Here is a 26,347-nt window from a genome sequence, read left to right as displayed (position 1 = left end):
AGAAGTCAACTTTCAATTCAGTTTCTGCCTATATATTTTACAGCCTATATGATATCCAAGAAAATTGAACCGGGATTTGCCACAATTGCTCATCCCCACAGTGCCCTACACAAAAAGGTTGCTGCTGTAAGACCACTACTTTGCTTAGGGAAGAACTATTCTGAATAATATATATGATCTGCTCAGATAAATCATATATATAGTTTTATATTGATTTTGAAAGGCAACAAAAACTTGAAAACGCTCCTTTTAGAACAGAAATACTCCATGTTTTCTGTCAAATACTATTACAAGATTATTACTCAGTCTCTAGACCAGTGGTTCTTAACCTGTGGCTCCCCAGATAATTTGGCCTTCAACTCCCAGAAAATCCTAACAGCTGGTAAACTGACTGGGATTTCTGGGAGTTGTAGAGCAAAACACCTGGGGACCCATAGGTTGAGAACCACTGCTCTAGACAATAAATTCAAAACAATGTATCATTTTGTTACTCTTCGAACAATTAAGTGAGCAAATTGAAACTATATAGCCAAGTTTCAAACTTCAGTTAGTTCAAAACATAGCACCCAGATTACTTGAGGAAATATCTAGGTGTGAGCATATTACACCGTTAATAAAATCACTCTACTAGTTGCCAATTAATTTCTGGGAAAGGTACGAAGTGTTGTTTATTACCTTTAAAGCCCTACATGGTTTGGGTCTGGCTTGCTTGCATGGTTTGGGCTTTCTTAACGTCACGTAGTGCTATTCTAGACATTTACAGGAACCTGTTGTGCAGTGTTTTCAGAGGGCTCTGCAGAAGATACTTCAGCAGAACTTCATAAAAAGGAAAATCAGCCTGTTTAGCAAGTCTTACAAATACTGATTTATTATCAGTAAATGTTTGATTTTTATACCTATTGTGGAGCCTCCAGTGGCCTAAGGGATAAAAGCCTTGTGACTTGAAAGTTGGGTTGCTGACCTGAAAGCTGCCAGGTTCGAATGGGGAGAGGGCGAATGGGGGGAGGGCGGATGAGCTCCCTCTTTCAGCTCCAGCTCCATGCGGGGACATGAGAGAAGCCTCCCACAAGGATGGTAAAAACATCAGGGCGTCCCCTGGGCAACGTTCTCTCATTCTAGAAGCAACTCCGGTTGCTCCTGGCACGAAAAAAAAACCCTATTGTATCAACCTATATGCCGTGGTTCACATACACATTTCTTGGGCAAAAAGGGTTACGAGTGGAAAAGTTTAAGCAGCCCTGCTCTGGGAGAAGTTCAGCCATCTGGATGACAAGTAGAAACTGTCACCCAGAGGACCTTTCCATCAGCTACCCCTAGAATGTGAAATGACCTGACAGAAAAGATTCGACAGCTACATGAGCTGTTTAGAACACAATTAAAGACCTGACTTTTGTAGTAGGCCTAATAATCAATTTTAAATTTTGAATTTTAAATTCACAATTACAGCAGAGTCTCACTTATCCAACATAAACGGGCTGGCAGAACATTGGATAAGCGAATATGTTGGATAAGAAGGAGGGATTAAGGAAATGCCTATTAAACATCAAATTAGATTATGATTTTACAAATTAAGCACCAAAACATCATGTTATACAATATGACAGAAAAAGTAGTTCAATACACAGTAATGCTATGTAGTAATTACTGTATTTATGAACTTTGCACCAAAATATCACAATGTATTGAAAACATTGACTACAAAAATGTGTTGGATAATCCAGAACGTTGGATAAGCGAGTGTTGGATAAGTGAGACTCTACTGTAATTAGTATTGGTGTTTTAATCTTTGTTCAATGTTTTAATGTATGCATTTTATGATATTTGTTCCATCTATGTATTATCACTATGTTGTGCCCTGCCTTGAGCCAAGAGGGAAGACAGGTAGCAAATTAAGTTTAGTATTATTACTATTACTGCATAGAAGTCATACGGCTTGTTTGGAGGTTCTAGCAGGAGAGCGCAGCTATTTTATACCCAGGACCGAAGATTGGAGAGCTCGATACACTCCTTCTATACCTGGGACGTCTTCCACTTCCACCGAGTGCGCAGCTTTGGGAAGGATGCACGTGGAGGGAGGGAACACCCGCCTAGCCAGCCAGATTAGCTGAATCAACCCTGGCGATCAATGGGGTGACAGATGTTGCAGCCAAATCGCCCTCAATTCATACGGCAGCATATCTTATTTTCACCCCTACACATAATTCACCTTAATGCCTTCCAGTACTGGAGCTGTATCTTTCAGTGTTTCTGAATGAAGTGTTAAATCCACCTTTGCCAGTTCTTGCTCAGCTTCAATATCTATCTGGCTTTTTTTGATATGTACAGCAGAAGGATCAAGATCTATTGTGGACTCCACCTCTTTCTGAAAGATCAACAAAAATAAACACAGAAGGCAAACAGACTTTAAATTTATCATCCAGTTTCTTCGTAGAAACTTCAGTTGTAACAAGAAGAAAGTAATGAAGTTCTTTGACAGAGCAGCGATGGAGAGGCAAAGAGACAGAGGATAGAGCAGAACGAGAAAGGACTGAAGTGCTGTTGTTGTTAGGCAGGACAGCGATGGAGAGGCAAAGAGACAGCAGATAAGAGTGGAATGGGAAGCTTGAGCTAGTACAGCAGCAGCTAAATAAAAAATAAACTCACAAACCAAAGAGAAACCTGTGAATGTAGCTAGCTGACTGTGCTAAGTTGTTTTCTGTAGTGGTCAGAGACATTCTTAAGATTGGTTGTCCCTCCCACTTATTTCTACTGTAGGAAATTCAGCCAAATAGGTTTAAGGTACTCTCTTTATTGGAAAAACTACCTTCAGAAAAACCTCAGCTGAAGAGAAGACAAAGTCCACCCAAAAATGGATCCTCCCCCAACAAAGGAAAAGGAAAATAGAATGAGAGAGAAAATACATGCCAGGCCTCCAACCCAGAGATGGCCTGGCAACAGCAGAGGGGAGTATATCTTCCTACCACTACAGAAAACAATTGCATCATGAACATTTTTCCTTTAGTAGAGACCCAGAGCGGTCTTACACAATGGCAGAATTAAATGCCACATATAATAGAATATATATAGGATGTACTATAGCTAGAAAAACAAGTAGGGATGGTTGGTGTTGCACTTCCCACCAAGAGTAGCACATAGGGAAGTACTTGGGTAGGGGAGCACCTTCGACACTAACAATTCATTGGGGCATCAGCCAATACATAAATACCCTTTCCCCCCAGAAAGCACCTCTTTCTCCTCCTTAGATGGAACTGAGGGATGAAGTAGCCCATCCCCTACTTCTCTGAGAAGTAGAAGGAGAAAATAAGACTTTCTTGTTTGTGAGAAGGGAAGAAAGATTGTGGCCAGTATTGCGCAAGGAAGGTGATACTTGGATAGCCACTATGGAAGAAAAGGACAAGCCACTATTTCCAATCCTCCTTCAACGACCCATCTCTGTCCTTACTCTGCCCACAATGCACAGCTGTACCAGAACCAATGAAGAAATGGCAGAAAGGCAGGAAAAAGAAAAGAAGGAAAAAGGCAGACAGAGAGAAATGTTTGTTTTTTAATTGCAGGAGAAAGAGAAAAAGAAAAAGGAGTTGGTTGCAGAAGCAAGGAAAAAATGAGCAACAAAGCACAGGTAGAAAAACAAACAGGATTTTCTGGAGATTGTTTTCCTACTTCGAAAGGCAGCTTAAACTTAATTGGACATAAGTCCTGCCTGTTAACGAAAGTGGGAAGGATAATCCATATCAAGTCTATCTCCCTCCATGACAATAAAATTTCCACAATTCTTGTCTCTGGCAGATGAGTAAGAAGGCACTTTGTTTTGCCAGCAAGCTAGAACTTTCTCTAGGAAAAAGAAAGAGAAGCTGTTGATTTTTTCACAAATGATGAATCTGATTCTTCTCCCGTTACATATGCCACCAACACAAGCTTACTTATATTTAATTAATATTGTTTACAGGATTTCTCTCTTGGCAAGGTGCCAATAACAAAAATCTCAGAAAGAAAAGCATACTGAAGGCCTTGTTAGTCCACTGGAATGGAGTCCCCCCTTTCACAAACAGAAAAACCTCTATGTGATTTCTGGGAGAAAGAACAATTCCCAATAAAGACAGAGCAAAACATGAACTCATAGATTCCTTTTGAAATTGCCTACCCTCTCAGCAACTTGAAGGGTCTCTTTAGCTTTCTCAGCTGCATCTGAAAGCCTTTCCAATTCCTTTTCTTGGTTTTCTTTCTTAATAGCTTCTTCCTCCTGGAGGGTTGCTTCCAGTCTAGCTTTATTGTCAACTTTTTCTCCTTCCACTTCTGCTGCTTTCACCTGGGCTTCTTTGGCCTTAAAATGAAATTGCACATCATTTTCATTTCTGACACCATAGTATTGTGACTTTAACATAAACTATCATTATGCTGGCAGATCCACCTGTCAATGTGGAAGTTTAAATAAATTGGTATTCCTACTCTGTAAATACATGCAAATGCTCTGAAGGAAAAATAAACAGCAAAACCTTTTTTTTTTAACTTTTCCAACCCCAAAATCAGATTAAAACAATACCCCCAAGGCGGTTTTAAAGTCCACTCCAGACTCCCTAGGTAGTAAGAATGAACCACTTCTACTTGAAACCTGCAGAAGCAACGATTTATCTTTAAGGAGGTTGTAGATTCTTTCTTAATATTAAAAAGGATGTCTTTTCAAAATGAGAATTAGACTTCTGCCCACCTCCAGCATTTTGAGATGGAGATATCAGTTAATCCACATGCTCCAAGTGAAAACAAAGAATGTTAAGAAACAAGCAAGTTCTTCGAAAATGTTAGTACAAGTTAGATAAATCATGACATACCACACTCTCAGGTAGTGTTTGCAGAGTTGTTTTAAGCTGGTCAGCTGGTGACAGCGTATCTGGAAGGTACATTGCTCTGGATAAAATAAGCAGTGAGGTTGGAATTTCTTGATTCAGATGCAAATCTAACCACTGCAATTAAAAGGAAAAAAATGTAAGACCAGTACATTCTTTTACATCCAACAACACAGTTAAATAAAGTTTAACCAAACACTTTAACACCTTCTGATTAAACATGTGATCTGTGAGTGGTGAAGCCTAAGTACTCTAAAAGCATTAGATCTCAACTGATCTGAGAGTCTGGTTGGAAGCCCATAACAAGCCTGGTTAGTACCTGGCCGGGAGTCTCTCAAGAAATACCAAGTGATGTAGGCTGTATTTCAGAAGAAGGAAATGGCAAACACCTCTTCCTTGCCTAAGAAAACTCTGTAAAATTTATGTGGACACCGTAAGTCAATTGCCTACATGAAGGTACATACAGACATATAAAGGGCAGGAGAACAAATAAAGGGCAGAGCCATTACAAAACATTCCTTTTGACTTACCGAAATGTATGGGACATGACAACTTGTTCTAGTTTGTATTAACACTGGATTTTTATATTATATTAGGAAGCTGGAATTGAAGCTTCTGCATCAAGCATTGCACTTGCTATCCTTATTACATTTGCTAATTACGAAAAACACTCTCATTGGTCTAATTTGTATTTGAATCAACAAAATATTGCCAGATCTCTTAACAAACTAAGATCTATTAACCCAAGATACTGACTACATCCTGGAAATGTGACTACATTTTATTAATGATCCTGATTCTACCAAACTGTTGAGATTTGAAAAGAGGTTTACAGTCTGATTTGGCCTCTTAGTGTGATGTACTACTAAGCCTTATTATTTTTGTTTCTGATTATCATTGTGAAAACAGGTGATACGCTCTGCTTGCTGTTAGATAAACCAGTAAAACCACCCCATTACAATCACTAGTAATTGCTGTAACACAGTCCCTATGAGGCTGCCTTTGGAAATCTCTTGGAAACTACAAAATGCTGTGGCCAGACTGCTGACCAGGACTTCTTATAAGAACAAATAATCTCCAAGTTGCAATAGTTTCATGCATTCTAAGTGTAGTACATCTTGTTGAAATTTTCTAAGGACAGTTCTCAGTTTTTGAAGGATTTGTAACTTTATACCAAATTTTACACTTCTGATCTGTGAATTATTTTTCATGAGTTTTAAAAAAACTGCACAATTCATTAGCATTATAATTTTCAAAGCAGTGCCAAGAAGAGAATAAATCTATCCTATAAATAGGCAAAAAATCAATCCCAAAAACTTGGGTTGACCTATCCATGGATCAATGTACTTTACCTTAGTTCTTATTTAAAGAGAAATCATTTCCTTCTGTGAATAGTAGCAAAAGGTAAGAGCTTAATCCTTCCTTGGAGAACCAAACAAAAGCACCTATCTTTTCTATTCTCTCTGCCATGGTGCCACTTCTGGTGTTTTGAAATTCCTGGATGGTGAAGTGGTAGGGGCAGCCAGGGGTGGCTGACCCCCTGAGCTAGTATTGGTGCTTTAGACTCTCACAGAACAGCCCTCAATTAATCTGCTGGTGATATCAAAATCCCTGATTTTAGCCCCTCAAACCTGCCTTCATTTTATATATGTGGGGTTGACTTATATAAGAATACAGTAGAGTCTCACTTATCCAACATTCGCTTATCCAACATTCTGGATTATCCAACGCCTTTTTGTAGTCAATGTTTTCAATACATCGTGATATTTTGGTGCTAAATTCATAAATACAGTAATTACTACATAGCATTACTGTGTATTGAACTACTTTTTCTGTCAAACTTGTTGTATAGCATGATGTTTTGGTGCTTAATTTGTCAAATCATAACCTAATTTGATGTTTAATAGGCTTCTCCTTAATCTCTCCTTATTATCCAACATATTCACTTATCCAACGTTCTGCCGGCCCGTTTATGTTGGATAAGTGAGACTCTACTGTATATATAAGTTGCACTGTGCCCATTTTTCCTACTAGTAACGGTTCTTCTCTGGGCTAAAGCATTCACCAAGGGCAAGTATTATACAATATACATAATGAACTGCTTAGGGCTCATGATAAGCCTAGCTGATCAGTACCTGCTTAAGCTGCTCCTTTAAACGATCTTCTGTTACGCCAAGTGCTCTCATACCTCTTGCTCGACAAGCTGCTTGTAGCTCTTTAACTGTTAGGCTATCCACACCTTCCTCAGCTATCAACTAGACAGGACACAAGATCAGTATTTATACCAATTAGAATAAAAATGTGTTTCTTTAAAAATTCTCATAAGAAACTGTTCTAAAAAACAAGGCATGAGAAAATAGGATGAAAATTTCCAAGGAGCAGAAAAAGAGCTTTACACCTTTAACACAACATTACAAACCCTAGAACAAAATTGTTTTATTGAATTTGTAATGAACTCTTAACATTATTTGTAGATGACAACTGAATAGCATTCTATTAGTAGTTGCCTTATTCAAGAATAAAGTGCTTTCGCAATTCCCGTACTGGTAGGATCCATTCGTTTGGGATTCATCAAACTAACAACAGTTTGTACGTGTAGCCCTCTGAAGTACATCTCTTCCTTTTCTACCGGATTAAATATAGAGTACACAAAGAAAATTTAATATGTGAGGGATGAATGATAGTTTACAAGATCAAGGAGTATCAAGAGTCTTGAAGAACTATAGAGCAATGGCAGAATACTGTTTTACATTGTAATATTTCTGCTCTCTGAGATTTTCCATCTAGAAGGGAATCGCAAGGCCTTCTAAGTCTTATCTAGCATTTCTCACCACTGGCTATGCTGGTCTGGGCTACTGTGACTTGCAGTCTAATAACATCTGGAGAACTTGCACAATTTTTACTCCTGACCTAGAAGGATTGCAGGCAACAAGAATTATGCTTGAGATCTTGAAGAAAGATCAGAAAAGCTCTGTAAACCAATGGTCTGACTAAGACAGTCTTGATATACCCAACTATCTCAAAAAAGGAAAGAGCTGGAAATGTTAGAGAAGGCAAACAGGATTGAAAATGGGAAAGCTGCAGCGTTTTCAGAATTCGAATCTTACTTTATCATCTGCTCTGATAGACCTCAGCTTCATTATAAGCTGGAAGCGAAGAAAGTTATTGGTCCCAATTGATTGAAGTTCTAGCAGTTTACAAAGAGCAACAAGCTGAGGTCTTGTGAGATTATCAAGAGTTAATTCATCTTCAAAGAGTTTAGAGAATCGTAAAATTTCTTCATTGCTTGGTCTTTCACCAGTTTCACGGATCTGAGGAACAGAAAATGCATTTTATTTTTTAAAATAACTTGTTTCTACAACTTTTGTCTAAAACAGAATTTGATGGAACAAAGAAAATAATGGAATTGGGGATACTAGCCTGTGTTATTTGAGGATGTTTCAATTTGGCGGATTGTACCTATTTATACAGCACTTAAAGGAGACAGCAGTACAGAAATTTTCTGATAAATTCAATGTTGTCTGCCAAAAAGGGGGGGGGGGGAGCTTTACCTGGGCCAGAATGAGCCTGGATCTCAAGGAAAGTTACCTTCTCTGACAAAATGTAGGCCTATGCTCTAGCACCATCTTTTCTTTCTTTCTATGTAATGAAATCATGGATATATCATCTTATGAAATGGAAGTAACAGAGGAGTCAAGGGTCACTCATATTAGATAAAAATAATTACTATGTAATCCCTGCCTTCCTAGAGTTGGGTAAGCCCATGAGGGCTATCTATTCAACAATGCTGAATACTCAAAAACCACAAATATTATTCCCCCTTCTTTCTCATAAATCTCTAAGTCTTAGAACAGAAGTGGAAACCATGCAGCCCTCAGGACTCTTGGCTTGCAACTCCCAGCATCCCTTGCCATTGCCAAAACTAGCTCAGGCTGCGAGAGCTTGCAGTCCAACATCTGGAGAGCAAGATAAGTCTCATTCTGTCCTAAAAATACAAGGTGTTGGGACTCCATATAAATTTAATCAAGGTGCAATTGCTGTATTTCTACCACAAAGAAAGTTGATTATGATCTTTCTTGAAATCAGATTATTTGAAGATTATCTAGATTATCTTCTCCAAAATGTTTTGCCCAGGTTATAAATCTGAGCAAGTCCCTTTTCTGTCTTACAGCATATGGGATCTATCTGGCAGGGATATAAGTAAATTTGCTCTCTGTTGTTTGGCTTAGATTTTGACACTCTAAGAGAAGTCTGCTATCTCCTCCCTTCACTCTTTCCAGCAGCAAAACAAGCTTGTATAGCTACGTTATTGGCCTGCCAAAGTAATTTGCTTTTCTTCTCCTATTTTTTCAAATCTACGCTTTCTTTAAGACATTGCTTTTATTATAGTAGATTATTCATGTATTACTCCTTAGCAATCTTTGGCATCCTAAATGCAGAAATACAATATATTAATTAAATGAGTAAGATAAGCAAAACATTTTTTTACCTTTTGAAAGAAGGTTGAAAAATCTTTTGTTGCATTCCCTTTGGCAGCTTTATTTTTTAAAGCTATCTCTTCTATGGTATCTTGAAGAAATTTAGCCACTTCAAGTTTCACTCTTAGTTCTTTCTTCAATCTTTCCTCCTACAAAGAAAAAATACATTTTTGCGTATATCTGCTTTGAATATGAACTAAAAGCTGTAACGGACAACTTTGCTGGAGCAAAGAACACAAAATCCTGGAAGACATCCTGGAAGAGTCCTCTAGTTGTATATGATACAGTGCCACAAACTGTGCTGGAAACAGAATTTGTTACTGGGACACACAGTGATCACTTTAAAAGTACCAGTAATTTGTTTAAAATTCATCTTGAAAAGCTGCTCTAGAGGGTTGTGTGTAGAGTAGTTTAGCTATTTGCTGTTGTGATTTAAGTAGTGTAGTTATTTTCTTGTATATATTATTTCTCCTTGTATGTTGTTTTATATTATAGAAATCTTTGTTGTTTAATAAAAATATTTAAAATCAGAAATAATGCATCACAAAAAAAATGAAATAATGAAAACTGTTAAAATATATAATGTACTGTGTGGGAATTCCAAACCCTTGAAATAGCCACCAAGAAAGTTCTCTCCCATGTCTTCAACTGAGGTGCTGGAGTGTAAAGACAGCCCTGCCCTAAAGATTTCAAGTCAGACTGCTATGGAAAGATACTGGCTTTCAAGCAGTCTGTACCTGAGTCAAACAGGGAGAGTCACCATTGAGTGTTGCACTAAGACACTGAGGGACCAGGGTTTTAATGTTAACATTAATGGGAAGAAAAATACTAAGGCTGAAACTCAGAACACCAAAAGGCCTAAAAGTATCTAACTGTTAACCCACATTACAATTACCTTCTTAGACTTTGTCTCAAATGTTGAGGGAAGCATACCAGGGAACAGCTTTAAGGCTACAGGAAGCAGAAATTCCATGAATGGAACAACAACAAAGACGAGGAAAGGAACCAATCGGAAAAGATCAGCACATATGCGAAGAAACTGTAAATAAGCACATAGGAAAATTACTGTATTACAACAGAAAAACACAAGTCAATGGAAGAGCCATTGTACTCTTGAGTACAAAAAAAGAACACATATGACCTGCTCCCCATGAAATTAAACAAAGAAAAATGTGTCCGCTTCATACAGCATAGTAGACAGTACTAACAGATACCATTAACTGGCTTTGTCTTATATAGTTGCATTCTTTTTCATCCTTAAACAGATAGTCAAAATCATTTGATTTTGGCAAGATTACTTAGGTTTTTAAATATATATCTTATAACTATCTGACCTAAGCATAGCATACATTTTATGAATATGCTTGTTTGATCCTGTCCATGTCCTGTCTGTCTCACCTAATTAAAAACTGCAAGCTGGGAAAGGCTTGGCAATTGTTTAGCATATAATAGGACAGATAAAATGGAAGCCCTTGTGGAAAAGACAGAGCTGTTTAAGTTGCTGTGTACAGCATGCATTTTTTTCATCATAAAAAGTATTATAACCGGACTCTTAACATCTTTATATTGTTTCCTGCCCCAAGCGTATTCTGATCTATGAAAGAAAAAAATAATGCAACTGCAATCACTGACTTGTTATTACTAGTAATAATAAAAGCAAAGTCCAGCCACCAGTTCACATGCATCAAAATTCCACAATTATTCAGAATGATAATATGACTGAAGAAAACAAAAACATGAAATGTGAAAGAATGCAAGTTAATGCAAGGAACACTTTCTTTAGTTTCTTATAAAAGGCTTTCCCCCCTCAAAATGAAAAAAAAAACCTCAGAAAATACTATACAGAAAATCAGGAGTCATTGTTTCCTGCCCAAATACTTCTTTTCTGGAAAAAATGGATTATGGTTTTTTTTTTAATAATTAGTAAAATATTTAAGATAAGGTGTCCACTGCCCAAAACGTATTTCTAAAAGAGATTTTTTTACATAAGACCATGTGCACTATTAGATAATTACAACTGATTTTTTCCTCAGTTCTTTTAATGAAAATCAGAATGTTATGTCTACATGTGCACTATCCAATAATTACAAGTAATCTTTTCCTCAGTTCTTTTTATGACAATCAGAATGTTATGTCTACTTGATAGTTTGGAGAAGTAATGGAGACATTTCTTTCTGTTTTACTAATGTTGATAATTTCTTCTCCTTTATTGATGTTTCTGTGACAGCCTCTCAAACTGGAAAAACCGAAGAGAATCATTACAGTTCAGGTGTTCCTTGGAATTTAGGAACCTCTTATCACTATTTATTTAATTAACTAAGTTCAATGTGTAATTGTATTCTGAATTAAGTGTAATAAAGTGAATAAAGTATACTGTGCTTCCCATACATCAAACATGATAATTGTATGCAAAATCAAGTTATATACTGTTTATTGTTTTCAACGCAACTTTCAACCTATAAAGGATGCTAATATGGCCCCCCGTTTGTGGAATTCACTGCCTATTGAAATCAGGCAAGCCCCCACTCTTTTAGCCTTTAGGAAAGATCTAAAAACATGGCTCTTCCAGTGTGCTTTCGGTGAGTAACTGTTAAACACTTCTTTTGTTACTCCCCCCAACATCTATCCTCTAGACTGTTTCTCTATCTTATGTCCCTGTTCCCCGTGGTTTTATCCTTATCTCTTTCTCACCCCAAGTTTTAACTGAGTGTTCATGCAGCCCGCCCTGTTATATTGCTTTTTTGACTTTGTGTTGTACTGTACATTATTATTTATTGTATTGTTTAATTGTATTATGATATGTTGTTTTATATTTTTGCTATATTGTATTGTCATGGAGCCAAATCCCAGGGCTGGATTTCCAAGCCCTGAATCTGGCTTCATAACATAAAACAACCCTGCAAGCACCTGGCGGGAGAAGATAAAATGAGCCTGGGAACTCAGGGTTGAAAGTATAAACAATTATAATTGATGTAGTGTGTGGGAATGGTAGTAATGTGATCCGGAGGGTGGGGTTTGATGATGATATTTGCGTGTGCTATTACGTTGCATCAGAAGTGATAAAATTGAATGTATGTAAACATTAGGTCATTCTCGACTTTTCCAAAGTCATGTATTCTTCAATAAAGATTGGATTTGAGAGCAGCTATCTTTGATCTGCGTTCAGACTGATCCTTTGAAGTGAGCGTGACATTTAAGTCGAGAATCCCGTTCTCACCCTCCTGCGGAATTCGCAGTGAAGTGATAATGAGTGGAGAAGGAGATCAAAGCCCAAACGGAGCAGGGAGGCCTTTGCAAGGGGCCCGGCCGTTGGGAGAAGAGACGCTGCAAGCCATAGCTTCCTCTACGGGGTACCCCAGGCCGGACGGCGTGACCCAGAGGATTCCCAGGGGAGGAAGAGGCGTCTCTGCGGCTGCGGAAACCAGTTGGGGATCTGGAGGAAGCATGCCGGAGACCGTGGCCCTGCGGTTATCCATCCTGGAAACAAATTTATCCAGGCTGTCGGAAACCGTAGGGAGGTTGGTGCCACTATTGGAAGAGAATCTCCAAAAGGAGCCCATCCGATATGGCGCCGAGAGAGAGCCAAGTAAGGAAGGAGATTGGAGCCAGAGGGGCCAGCGAGCATCAACGCAGAGTCCCGTGGCGGCGAGGGGCGAGGGAGATGAGGAATATTGGCAGGAGCTGGAGTTCCGAGACAGAATGGCACGCGAAGTGGAGCGCCAGCGAGCTCTGGGAACTCTGAGGCCGCCATCTCCAACAGAGCTCCCAACCCCCCGAATGGGCGTCGGGGTGGAAAGACCACTGGGGCCAGGGATCGGGTCCAGTGGATTAGCAGACGAAGGCGGAGAGGAGCAGGAGATCCAGGAAGAGGAGGAGAATGTGCTGTACGACGAGGGAAGACGAGATGCGGGGGCTACAGCGAGGCCCGTATGCGGATGGGTGGAAGGGCCGACAGCGGCGGCAGAATTTCGGGAGCCGCGCAGAATGACCACCGGAGTGGGGCGCGGCGTGTTCAGAGGGGCCGTCCAAGGAAACCCGATGCAACCCTTCCCCCTGCCTCCCAGACAGCACCAACGGGCCGCAGAATGGATGCCAAGGAGGGAAGATCTCAAACTAGAATACGGAGGGGAATCAGCTGAATTGAACTTTTTTCTAATTAGCATCAGAGGATACATGGAAGACAATGCACACACATTCCCCTCCGAAGCAAGCAGGGTTCGAGCCATCGGCAACACACTAAAGAGAGGAGCTGCAAGCTGGTATGTGCAACTACATGCCAGACGCGACCCATGCCTGAGGTCAGTGCCCCGCTTCCTCGCCGCACTGGAAAACCGGTTCAGAGACCGGCTAGAGCAATTGAGGGCTCGAGACCAGCTTAAAGGAATAAAGCAGAGGGACAAAACGGTGCCCGAGTACGCAGAGGAATTCCTCCACCTCGCGGAAAGGGTACCAGAGTGGTCTGAAGTGACCAAAGTGGAAATATTTAAAGAGGGACTACGCCCCGAGGTTTTCAGCTGGGCAGCGCACAGAGATGACCCCGAAACGCTCCAGGGATGGATTCAACTAGCGGGGCGCGTTGAGTCCACCCTGGCCCAAGTGAAGCGCTTCAGGAGCAGCGGCGGCCAGCAAAGACCGGTGGCAAGAGGCCGAGGAGAAACGAGGAAGCAGGAAAGGTCCGGAGGGAGGCCGGGGATTCCCTCCAGAGGAGACGACAACAAACCTAAACCGGGATGCTTTGTGTGTGGGAAGACGGGCCATCGAGCAGCAGAATGTTGGGCACGGAAGGGGAAGCCACCAAAACCCTCAAAACCCAAGCCAGCAACCGGGAGGCGTGCGGAGGAGGAGGTGCAAGCCCCAGAATCTTCGGAAAAACTGGTGAGTCGGGACAAACGCATGATAGTAGTGCCAATCTGCATCTCGGGGCTAGAGAATCGGGCCACCTGCAAGGCATTCGTGGATTGTGGTTGTTCTAGGAACATTATAACTCCGGAACTAGCAGGAGCGCTGAAGTGCCAGCAGATGGCGCTTGACTCCCCAATTGCATTTTCGCAGCTAGATGGATCAGTTGCTGCTGGGGAAGTATCTACAAAGGAAATACGGGGGGTCCCATGTAAAATAGGCAAATGGGAAGGAAGAATATCCTTTGTGATAGCCCCTATTGCCGCATACCACGTAATATTAGGGATACCATGGCTCGAACAGGCTAATCCTGAAGTAGATTGGAGAGGAAAGAGCCTAGCATTTAAAGAACAGCAGACGCAATGGGAGATAAGCAAAATTGCAGAAGAGGAGGACGAGGGAGATGAAGCAGGTGAAATAGACAATAAATAAATACCCTATGCCCTTAGTAAAGCTTCCTCGAAGGAAGCGGAATCCCATTTGAAATTTGGTCTGACCATAAGAACCTCCAGTATTTAAAGTCTCCTCGAAAATTGTCCCCCAAACAAATTAGATGGGCGCAATACTTCAGCAGGTTCGATTTCCAATTAAAAATTTTTCAAGGGAAGCAGAATGTCTTGGCAGATGCTCTTTCACGCATGCCTCAACACGAAGGCATAACCACAGCAAAAGAGGGGACAATATTCTCTGATAAACAATGGGGCTTAGCTGTCAGGACAAGAGCGCAAACCCAAAAGGAGAAAACGGCTATTGTTGAACTCGACGGGGAAGATAATTGGGGAAACGAACTGAAACAGTCTTATGAAGGAGATCAGTGGATCGCATCCAACGCAGAAAAGGGGGAGCAGAAGGGGGGATTTTGGTTTGTTAACAAGAAACTGTATATCCCAGCAATATTAAGGATTAAGATTTTGCATCGTTTTCACAATAACCAGAGCGCTGGTCATACAGGAATTACAAAAACAACGAAGGCAATAGCAAAACATTGTTGGTGGCCAGGAATGAGGAAGGACATAAAGAATCATGTTGTTCAATGTGATGATTGTGCCAGAAATAAATCGAGAGGAGGGAAGCCTATGGGATTATTACAAACAGTAGCGGAACCTACCAGACCTTGGGAATGTGTAGCTATGGACTTTGTGGGGGAACTGCCGGTTAGCAAAGGACATCGTTATATTTGGACAGTATTAGACCTGTTTTCTAAACAGGCCCACTTTATAGCACTGACGAAACTACCATCGGCCGAGAAACTAGCTGAATTGTACATAAACCATATTTACAAACTGCATGGATGTCCCAGTAGAGTGGTCAGTGACAGAGGAGTACAATTCACAGCAAAATTTTGGGAAAAATTCTTGGAAATGCTAGGAGCAGAAAGGAGTCTAAGTTCTGCTTTTCACCCCATGACAAACGGGGCAGTAGAACGTACTCAGCAGACACTTGGGCAGTTCCTTCGAATGTACTCCAACATGAGACAAAATGACTGGTCTAGGTGGTTGGCTTTTGCAGAACTAGCTTTTAATTCGACTATACATTCAGCAACAAATAAAACCCCCTTTGAAGTAGTTTACGGGTATGAAATACAGCCTTTGCCCAAGTTGCCAAGATGGACAGAGAATGAGGAAACAGAGGCAGGAAAATGGAAAACGCAAATGCTAGAATGCTGGAGTCAAGTGACTGCATCCTTAAAGGAAGCACACAAAAAGTATAAAGCGTTCGCAGACAGAAAGAGGGTGGAAGGCGAAAAATTGGATAAAGGAGATCTAGTGTGGTTAAGTACCCAAAACATCAAATTGGGGCTACCTTCGAGAAAATTGGGCCCCAAATATATTGGACCATTCAGAATACAGGGTGTTATCAATGAAGTAACTTTCCAGTTGGCATTGCCAAAAAGTTTAGGGAAAATACACCCAGTATTCCATCGCAGCTTACTGAAAAAGTATATGGGGACTTTGGACAAAATGGACACATAGAGTTATTGTTTGATTTGTTTCAGGACTATGATGAAAGAAGAAGCGGAGAGGAGGACGAAGAAAACGAGGGCGCCATGTCATGGAGCCAAATCCCAGGGCTGGATTTCCAAGCCCTGAATCTGGCTTCATAACATAAAACAACCCTGCAAGCACCTGGCGGGAGAAGATAAAATGAGCCTGGGAACTCAGGGTTGAAAGTATAAACAATTATAATTGATGTAGTGTGTGGGAATGGTAGTAATGTGATCCGGAGGGTGGGGTTTGATGATGATATTTGCGTGTGCTATTACGTTGCATCAGAAGTGATAAAATTGAATGTATGTAAACATTAGGTCATTCTCGACTTTTCCAAAGTCATGTATTCTTCAATAAAGATTGGATTTGAGAGCAGCTATCTTTGATCTGCGTTCAGACTGATCCTTTGAAGTGAGCGTGACATTGTATTGTCCTGGGCATGGCCCCATGTAAGCCGCCCCGAGTCCCCGTTGAGGAGATGGTGGCGGGGTATAAATAAAGTTTTTTTATTATTATTATTATTCATTTTTTCAGAAGCACATGTTCTTGTTTGGAGAACTAATGTCCCTCTTTTCCTTTTCATTGTACCCACCTGTATTTGTCCCCAAGTGACAAACATCTGACTTACATATGACTTCTTGTTACAAAGGGGGGGGGGGGTGAAAGGTGTTATGTGGGCCAGGGAGTGGGTATGACAGCCAGTATTATGCACCAGGCCTTTTACAGTATTTGAAAATGTTTAAGTATGTACATACATAGGTAATAATAAATGTTAAGACAAGCATCGCCCCACGTCACATTTAAAGGAGAACTCCATGCAAATTTTATTTTTGGTTAATATGGTGTGGTGTTAGAGTCACTGTGAATTTTTTTTACGGCTGTCAGCATCCTCATTAGAAAGATTTAATCTCACTTTCTGTTCCTGAGACAACAGGAAGTGAGAGGAAATCTACACCGGGAAGAAAATTCACTCCTATAAGAGTTATCATGGGAAAAAGGTGTCTCCACTGAAGTTTTATCACCAATCCTCCTTTCCATGATAACCCAAACTTTTCAAAATCCAGTTGTCACAGGGACAGAAAGCGAAGTGAAATCTTCTTAGCATAACAGACAGCAAAACGAATGTTACAGGGGTGGTAATCCTTCCATTTGCTATGCAAAACTAACAAAAGAAAGTCTGGCTGGAGTTACACTTTAAAATGTACCTGTTCCAGCTTGTATACAAATTCAACTTAAGAATAAACCTACAGGACCTATCTTGTTCATAACCCGGTGACTACCTGTATTTTATTACAATTTATAATTTCAATGGCAGGGGTTTCTTTTTTGTGTGTTTAATGGAAGCTACTGAAAAATGTGATAAAATACAGCAAGCAATAAATACACAGCAATTTAAGCAGGCATCCTACTTCAATCTATCTGGAGTATATCTCACTAGATTCTATAACATGAAATATATTTCTAAGTAGACATGAACAGAATTGCAATTGTTAGAATATGCACCATGTATATAATAGATGCAAGTTACTCAGCTGTCCTTTTTAAAAAGTTGTAATACTGACTGAATATTTTATATCCTTTTAAGAAAAGTTTGTTTTAATTAGTGACATTTAAGATGTTTATTCATTGGTAAAATGATTCCCTACTCACATGTTTACCATCATTAAAAAGAAAATTTCAAGAATTTACTACTTGTTTCCCAAGTTAAGGAAGTTATATATGAAGGTGAATCCAAAAAGGAATGCCATAAATTTAGTACCTGTCTTCGTTCTCGGCGAGATAAAGTGTTGCCATGAAGAATTTGCCAGAGCATCCTCGCAGCAATCTTTGTATCAATCCATAACAACCAAAAGCCATGATAATAATGCTTTAGTTCATCAACAATCCTCTGTCCAAGTGACTTTTTGACTATATTTTCTTCTACAGTTGGGCTATATACAGGTCCTCCTTCTTCCAATTTCTTATTTTTATCCTTGAGAGTCTTCAAGGATTTTTCTATCATAGAGTCATCATAACAAGATTGTGAAGAATGCCACTTCCGTACTGGAAGATAATGACATCCCCAAATAAAGGAAGAAGTGACAGTGCCACTATGAGGGGACAGTGACGACAAGTCAAGTGCTCTCAGTGCTGTAAAGTTCCTTTTTTCTGGTCCTTCAGTCCCAATATAACCATTCCTTGAAGAGCAAATGTAAACAGGGGAGATGCTAGTGCAATATTTAAAATGAGTATTCCTGCAAAGGAACATGATATTTTAGTATTTGTAATGCATTTACACTTCATCAATCTAGCTTCATCATAATGTTATGAGTTACACTAGACTGAAATAGTAACTTTATCCAGAACTATACAAAAAGATTTGTACGACTGAGAGACATTTGAGTCTCTCATGCATTGAAATGTAACCCTATAACTGCACCATACAGACCGACTGACACAATATTTATATAAGATTCGAACATCAGATCGTAATTGCCCAATACTTCTCATATATATGACATGCTTAAAGCTGTGTTCAGTAACACTCGTCATAACAGAATTCATTGCAACAACTTTCTGTAACAAGCACACACAACAGCCTGTAGTAAACTACAGTGACTTTTACGAAAACTCCAGCAGCGGGGATTCACTCTCATGATACACTACAATTTACACAGCTGCACTGGGAAGGTAATTTGAAATGAATCAACAGATCTAGCCGCTTTGAGTGAACAAGAACAAAGCAGAACCAAGGAACAGGAAACACTTGATTAAGTGAGAAACCTAAATTTTCTAGAATGCAGATTATGAACAGGCTTGTGAAAAATGAATGGGAGTTGAAAGACTCTATAGAGATGCTTGGAAACTTCAGCTGGTCCAAAGAGCTGCAACCAGATTGCTAACTGGGGCTGGCTACAGCGAGTGGAAAACTCCCATTAGAAGCAGCTCCACTGGCTGCCAGTCTGTTTCTGGGCACAATTCAAAGTGCCTTTAAAGTCCTAAACGGTTCAGATTCAGGCTATCTGGCTGACCACTCTTGTACAAACCTGCCTGGACCCTGAGATCTTCAGGAGAAGCCCTTCTCTCGGCCCCACCTCCATCTTGAGTTCGATTGGTGGGAACAAGAGGCCTTCTCGGTGGCTGCCCATCAACTCTGGAACTCACTGTCCAGGGAAACCAGAATGGTCCCCTTCCTGCTGTCCTTCTGGCGGCAGGCTAAAACCTTTTTATTCAAGAAGATAGTTTTTAAGATAAATTTTGGGTGTGCTGTGGTTTTTAACTTTGAACATGTTTTTTAAACTGGGAATTTTTTAATACAGTTTATATTGAATCCTGTTTTAATGTTTGTATTTTGGTGTGTTTTAAAATGTATGCTGATACTTTTATGTTAAGCCACTTTGAGTCTCCTGCTAGAGAGATAAAGCAGGGTACAAATATGGTGGTAATAATAATAATAATAATAATAATTGTACATGAGGCATTACGTAACAACTACCAGTATTACAGCATAACCTATGAGATTGGCCTACTTCTGGACTCAGATATGACACTAGAAGGCTCAAGTTTCAGAGATAGCCAGAAAAAACACATAAGATATGTCCATACTTCTATGACGCTTACACTTCTGATAGTGGAATAATGGCACCTCTTGTCCTTTTGTACAAAGCTAATGCTGGTTACAGCTCTCATTCTTCAGTCTATTAACTAGAGGGTAAAAAACAGGCCTTTGAATATCCATTCCTTGTCATCCTTATTCATGATTTGTTGTTACTGATCTTCAGCAAAAATTAAGATTCCTTTCACCTTTAAAAAGGGAGGAGTCCTTTTTCTTCCTGAGATAAAGATCCCCTCACTGCTGGTGGTATTATTATATTTATTTATACCCTGCTTTATCTTCCCAAAGGAGACTCAAAGCGGCACGACATAAAAGCATTAGCACAGATTTAAAAATATACAAATATACAAAAACTAAAACAGAATTAAACACCAACAGCAGTAAAAAAAATATCAGTTAAAATCCATCAAAATATGTTCAAGGTAAAACCATAGCACCCCAACTAGATCTTAAACACCTTCATTTTTAAATGCCTGTTTGAATGAAAAGGATTTAGCCTACCATCAGAAGGACAGCAGGGAGGGGGGTGTTCTGGTTTCCATGGGCCCTGAGTTCCAGGGACACCTGTGGAAAACTTAACATATCTATTTCTATTCAGCTATAACCAACCAGGCCTTAAAGATAGCTGATAGTTAAACCCTCCTTAAATGCCTCTAACAGTAGATCATATAACCAGAATAGGCAACTAGCTTATCAACAATGGTCTTATGAATATGTTTACTTACGTATGATTTATTAGCCTCAGGGACGTGCAGCTAGAACAAGCATGGTTTTCCAAGTGACCTAGAAATCAAAAAGTAAAGTCAGAATGGAGTCCATCACTATGCAATATATTTTGCCTTTTAGCAGCACAATAGCAAGTAGCTTTGCTCAGATGCTACTTCATTAATGAAAGCATAAATCATACAGCAGAAACAGATTTGGTTGGAGCAAAAAATGGAAGAGGCTATATATACAGATTATATCAATATAAGATCCACAATCCAATGATAACAGTACAATATGAACAATTCTGCAAATTTCAATTATACAACTGCTCTTAAATTCTAATCCCGTTACTTTCCTGGAATTAGAAGAAATTAGTACTACTTAAGAACTTCAAGATGAGTTGAGATTAGTAATTGTATTTCAAGTAGATGTTACAATACAACAAACAATAAAACTCACAATAAAACCAAAAGACTGAATAAATCACAAACTGAAATCAGACTAAAATATTGTAAAAATGTAAAACGCATTGCATTAAAATGTGAGCCAACTGGAAAAGAATAAGGAAAAGGCCTGACTAGGCAGAAATCCTTTCAGAATTATATTCAAAGTTGCAATTCCACAAACACCTTGTTTCACATGGAATTTGATATGGAAACCACATTCACATACAAAACATGGATATGAAAATCTTTAAAAAGCTTTCAGCTTTTACCATTAACAGTTAACCAGTTTTGGAAGGATAAAGCTGCTATGTTTAAATAAATAAGCCTGTATATCATGCTCAACATATTTCCCTGCTTGATGCTCAGTCACTTCGAGGATTAGCTAAAATATTCCTTGCTAATTAACAAAAAAGAAGCAACAACAGCAACAACACATATTAACACTATGGCAGCTTTGAACTTATCTTATTCCCTTTCCGATTGTTTACAGCCTGGCCACATTTACAGTAGCTAATGCCATTGGTTGATGAGAGCTGTTTAAATTGAGTTTTAAGTTGTTTTATATGCTTATATGTTTCATTCAATTGTATTTTAAATTGTGTTTTATGTTCTGTTTTTAGGCACCTTGTGTCATGTGTAAGCCGTCCCGAGTCCCTTTGGGGAGATGGTAGTGGGATACAAGAATAAAATTATTATTATTATCATCATCATCAAAACAATTGTGGGGACAATGCCTAGTTCTGTAAACCCCAAACAAAAAGTAGAGCCTAAAGCATCTAAATGGGGAAAAAAATCACGTAATTTATTCTGAATGTAATTTTGATTTCTTGGAAATTAAGTTGCCTTTTCCAACTCAATCTTTCTAGTTAGTATTCTAGTAGCTATTGTATTAACATTCACTAGATGAAACTGAACGATTTATTTGAATGTGCCATGGAAACATTTTTCTTATGTTTTCACTAAGGTTGGATCAGAATGCCCATCCTTAGAAAACAGCCAATTGTTTTCACTGGATGTGTCTCAATGCAATTCTGTTTTGCATTTTCTAGGTGCACGTGATTAGAACTGGGTCTTACTTTACCCTGAAAAAAAACCCTGTAATTCAATCATTTATAAATGTGATGATAGAATCATTTCTTCGAGGAGAAACACTGACAATGACAGGAATATGGCTATTTGGGATATATACTCTTTTGGAATATGAAAGATTTTCAAATGCAAAGTTTTACCCAATCAAAATAGATTAAAATATAAAGCTTTTTGTGTCTATCATCAGTGTTTGAAAATAGCATTACAGAATATTCTGATCCAATGGCCAAAAATGGCCTTGAGGGAATTAAACCAAAAATTGCATACCTTCCTTAGAGCTTCCCAAACATGAATTATTTTTGACAGAGTACGGTAAGGGCTGCCACTTGGCGGCGCTGAAGGTTTGCTCATACAGTAGAGTCTCACTTATCCAACATAAACGGGCCGGCAGAACGTTGGATAAGCGAATATGTTGGATAATAAGGAGGGATTAAGGAAAAGCCTATTAAACATCAAATTAGGTTATGATTTTACAAATTAAGCACCAAAACATCATGTTATACAACAAGTTTGACAGAAAAAAGTAGTTCAATATGCAGTAATGCTATGTATTAATTACTGTATTTACGGATTTAGCACCAAAATATCACGATGTATTGAAAACATTGACTCCCAAAATGCGTTGGATAACTCAGAACGTTGGATAAGCGAGTGTTGGATAAGTGAGACTCTACTGTATAGGCAGCCCTAAACATCTGACTTACAAAGGGGGTGAGATAACAGAAAGTGAGAGAAATCTACCCCCTCAGAAGGGAAATTCACTCCTGAAAGAGTCATCATTGGGAATACGTGTTTCCACTGAAGCTTTATCATCAATCAACAAATAAACTTTATTACGGTCCATAGACCAACAGTGTTGAATAAATAGCATACCAAAATTTATAAATCATCAATCCTTGTTTCCACAACAAGCCAAATCTTTTAAAATCTAATTAACACAGGGACAGAAAGTAAGGTGAAATCTTCTGAACAGGGGCACAGACAACAAAACAAACACCACAGGGTGTTAACCCTTCCCTTTGCTGTCCAAAACTACATACACACATACATACACCCGGGGGAGGGGGGGGGCTCAAGTTACACTTTTAAAATGTACCCATTCCAAGTTACAAACAAATTCAACTTAAGCATCTACAGAACTGATCTTGTTTGTAACCTGGGGACTGCCTATGCTTGAACTTTTACAACATTTACATTTTGAGGCTGCAGTCTTATGCCCATTTGCCTTATTTGGAACACAAAGGAAAAGAAAAAAACTCATTTCTAAATAAACATGTAAAGCATTGCTAAGAAACATTCCATTTGATATGCAAGTTCTAAATGATGTGCTGTCATTTATATGTTGTTACACCTTAAATCTGTAGAAAGGGCTTTGCTATAAAATATTAACAATATTTCTATGATCATCCTTAAAAAACAGGTGTCTCCCCATTTACACGATTTGTTTTATGAAATGAAGGTTTTAAACAATGGTCACACAGTATAGGTCTTGCCCCACTGCTGCTGTGTTGAGCGGTAGCAGGTCTTTCACTCCACTTAGAATCAGGCCCTGTCTACACTGCCATATAAAATCCAGATTATCTGCTTTGAATTGGGTGATATGGCAGTGCAGACTATAATCTGCTTTGTTGCTGTGAGTTTTCCCGGCTATATAGTCATGTTCCAGAAGCATTCTCTCCTGATGTTTCGCTCACATCGATGGCAGGCATCCTCAGAAGTTGTGAGGTCTGTTGGAAACTAGGCAAGTTGGGTTTATATATATGTGGAAACTCCAGGGTGGGAGAAAAAACTCTTGTCTGCCTGAGGCAGGTGTGAATGTTGCAATTTAATGCCTCTAATGCTGGACCACTCTAACAAACACCATGTCAGACTACACAGAGAAGCCATTGAAATTCACAAGCATGTGGACAATTTCAACAGAAAGGAGGAAACCATGAAAATGAATAAAATCTGGCTACCAGTATTTAAAAAACTCTAAAATCAGGACAGTAAATAAAGAACAACACTCTGGGAACTGGGGAATTCCAGACATGAAACAATTGGAGCCAGCTGACACCTCTCAACAAAGGATTTCCTCAGGCAGGAAGCAGTCAGGCTTTGAAACTGCAAGGCTATTCAATGCTAATCAGGGTGAACAACTGCACCATTCACACTTGTTTCAAACGGACAAGAGTTCTTTCTCCCACCCTGGACTTTTCACAGATACAGTAGAATATCACTTATCCAACATTCACTTATCCAACGTTCTGGATTATCCAATGCATTTTTGTAGTCAATATTTTCAATACATCATGATATTTTGGTGCAAAATTCGTAAATACAGTAATTACTGCATAGTATTACTGAGTATTGAACTACTTTTTCTGTCAAATTTGTTGTATAACATGATGTCTTGGTGCTTAATTTGTAAAATCATAACCTAATCTGATGTTTAATAGGCTTTTCCTTAATCCCTTCTTATTATCCAACATATTCGCTTATCCAACATTCTGCCGGCCCGTTTATGTTGGATAAGTGAGACTCTACTGTATATAAATCCCAACAGACCTCAAAACCTCTGAGGATGCCTGCCATAGATGTAGGCGAAACGTCAGGAGAGAATGCTTCTGGAACACGGCCATACAGCCCGGAAAACTCACAGCAACAAAGCAGATGATCTGCTTTGAATTGAATGATATGGCAGTGTAGATTATAATTTGTTTTGATAATCTAGAGGATATGGCCATTTAGAAGGGGCCTCAGATTCGCGCGGCGGAGCCAGGCCTCTGGATCTCCGCTGAGCCTCAGCGTGGAGGCCTCGCGCAGGACGCGCGCGCTCAGACCGAGAGGAAGGCAGGGCGGAATTCCCTTCGGAGCAAATCTTGACAAGGAAACTCCTTGGCAGCGCCGCCTCTCGGGTCGGGCACGGCTAGTGCGCGCGCAACAACCTCGACGGCAGATTAGCGGGCACAAGGGCGTGATGGGCAGCAGGCCTGGAAGTACCTCAAGCCTCCAAGGGAAAGGCCTCAGGCGCCCGCTCAGGCTGGCGGCAGGCCTTTTTCCAAGTTCCCCCCACCCCGTTATCTTCCGCCCCCTCCTCACCAGCCTCGGGCTCCCAGTGCAGCCGCCGCGGAAGGCAGGCCGCCCTCCGGCCGCAGCACTTCAGCAGCACGAACGCCATCCCAGAGCCTTCGCCGGCCGGGGAAACACCAACTCCCGGTCTCAGAGAGACCCTATTGGACAGGCGCAGGCCCCACGTGACCGGAGGTCCGCCCTGCTGGCTGCTGGGACATGAAGTCTCTCCTTGGCGCGCCCTGGGAGGCGCTGCTTGTCGCCTTTAGGCATCGCTCCAGTCAAGGAGAGGCGAAGGCTGGCTTCCGCTGCGGTTTCTAGCTTCCGGGTTATCCCCGGCCGCCATGTTGGCCTCCTCCTAGTGGCGCAGTCCGCGTGTTCTCTTCTTACCTCAGCGGATCCTCCTCGCATGGAGAGAAAGGGGCTCCCCGACATGGCCTAGGTCCTTGCGTCAGCCATTGTTGACTGTTACCAGGCCTTCAGGAAACAGGGTTTCTCTCTCGGTAGCATCGTTCTCATTTTGCTAAAGGCTCCCAGGTAGCGGCCGTTCCTCCCCTTTAAGAGTTTCTTCTCCGGCATCGGTTTTCTTTCGAGGGGGCAGCCCCCCCCCCCCCCGCTGTCTTATGATGTATTCAGCACGGTTTTCATCCGCGCGCGCATTTGTTTTGGGGTTTTGAATGACTCACGACCTGTTAGGATCGCAACCTATCGGGGTAGCAGAGTTTGAGAGCAGTGTTCCTTGAGTTTATTTGATGCTTTAGGCAGGCAAAGGTCAAGCAAACTTCTTTAGAAATACAGTAGTGAAGAGACACAAGACGCCTGATTTAATTTGATTCAATCTGATTCATAAATAGCAATGGTATTCAGAGTAGTTTAATTAAATAAATTGTCTTGCCACTTATCCAAGACTCACTTATCCAACATTCTGGATTATCCAACACATTTTTGTAGTCAATATTTTCAATGCATCATGATATTTTGGTGCTAAATTCATAAATACAATAATTACATAGCATTACTGCGTGTTGAACTACTTTTTCTGTCAAATATAACATGATGTTTTGGTGCTTAATTTGTAAAATCATAACCTAATTTGATGTTTAATAGGCTTTTCCTTAATGCCTCTTTATTATCCAACATATTCGCTTATCCAACGTTCTGCCAGCCCGTTTATGTTGGATAAATGAGACTTTACTGTAGTTAGAAGATGTCAGTAAGAAATGTTTACCACAAATACCACCAAATGGCCAGC

At 40.0% G+C, this 26,347-nt stretch overlaps 1 protein-coding gene across 3 annotated transcripts in view; it reads right to left on the bottom strand.

Moving 5' to 3' along the window:
• letm1 (leucine zipper and EF-hand containing transmembrane protein 1) overlaps window positions 1–25,399 on the bottom strand; it is a 42,085-nt gene extending 16,686 nt beyond the window's left edge. Inside the window, exons 1-10 of one of the 3 annotated variants that reach the window (XM_008117718.3) lie at window positions 25,126–25,390; window positions 20,527–20,584; window positions 17,966–18,440; window positions 10,215–10,358; window positions 9,331–9,468; window positions 7,949–8,152; window positions 6,977–7,096; window positions 4,827–4,958; window positions 4,142–4,321; window positions 2,207–2,362 (exon numbers count right to left, since the gene is read on the bottom strand). In XM_008117718.3, the coding sequence (XP_008115925.2) occupies window positions 2,207–2,362; window positions 4,142–4,321; window positions 4,827–4,958; window positions 6,977–7,096; window positions 7,949–8,152; window positions 9,331–9,468; window positions 10,215–10,358; window positions 17,966–18,440; window positions 20,527–20,584; window positions 25,126–25,204 (1,686 nt within the window). In that variant the 5' untranslated portion in view covers window positions 25,205–25,390. Of the gene's footprint in view, window positions 1–2,206; window positions 2,363–4,141; window positions 4,322–4,826; window positions 4,959–6,976; window positions 7,097–7,948; window positions 8,153–9,330; window positions 9,469–10,214; window positions 10,359–17,965; window positions 18,441–20,526; window positions 20,585–25,125 lie in introns of all 3 variants that reach the window. The other 2 variants (XM_008117719.3, XM_008117720.3) reach the window with 2 other exon arrangements.
• Between the last annotated feature and the right edge of the window lie 948 nt (window positions 25,400–26,347).

The sequence above is a fragment of the Anolis carolinensis genome, chromosome 3 (genome assembly GCF_035594765.1).
Source record: "Anolis carolinensis isolate JA03-04 chromosome 3, rAnoCar3.1.pri, whole genome shotgun sequence".
NCBI classification, from domain to species: domain Eukaryota; kingdom Metazoa; phylum Chordata; class Lepidosauria; order Squamata; family Dactyloidae; genus Anolis; species Anolis carolinensis.
This window is presented reverse-complemented; position numbering and strand designations above follow the sequence as displayed.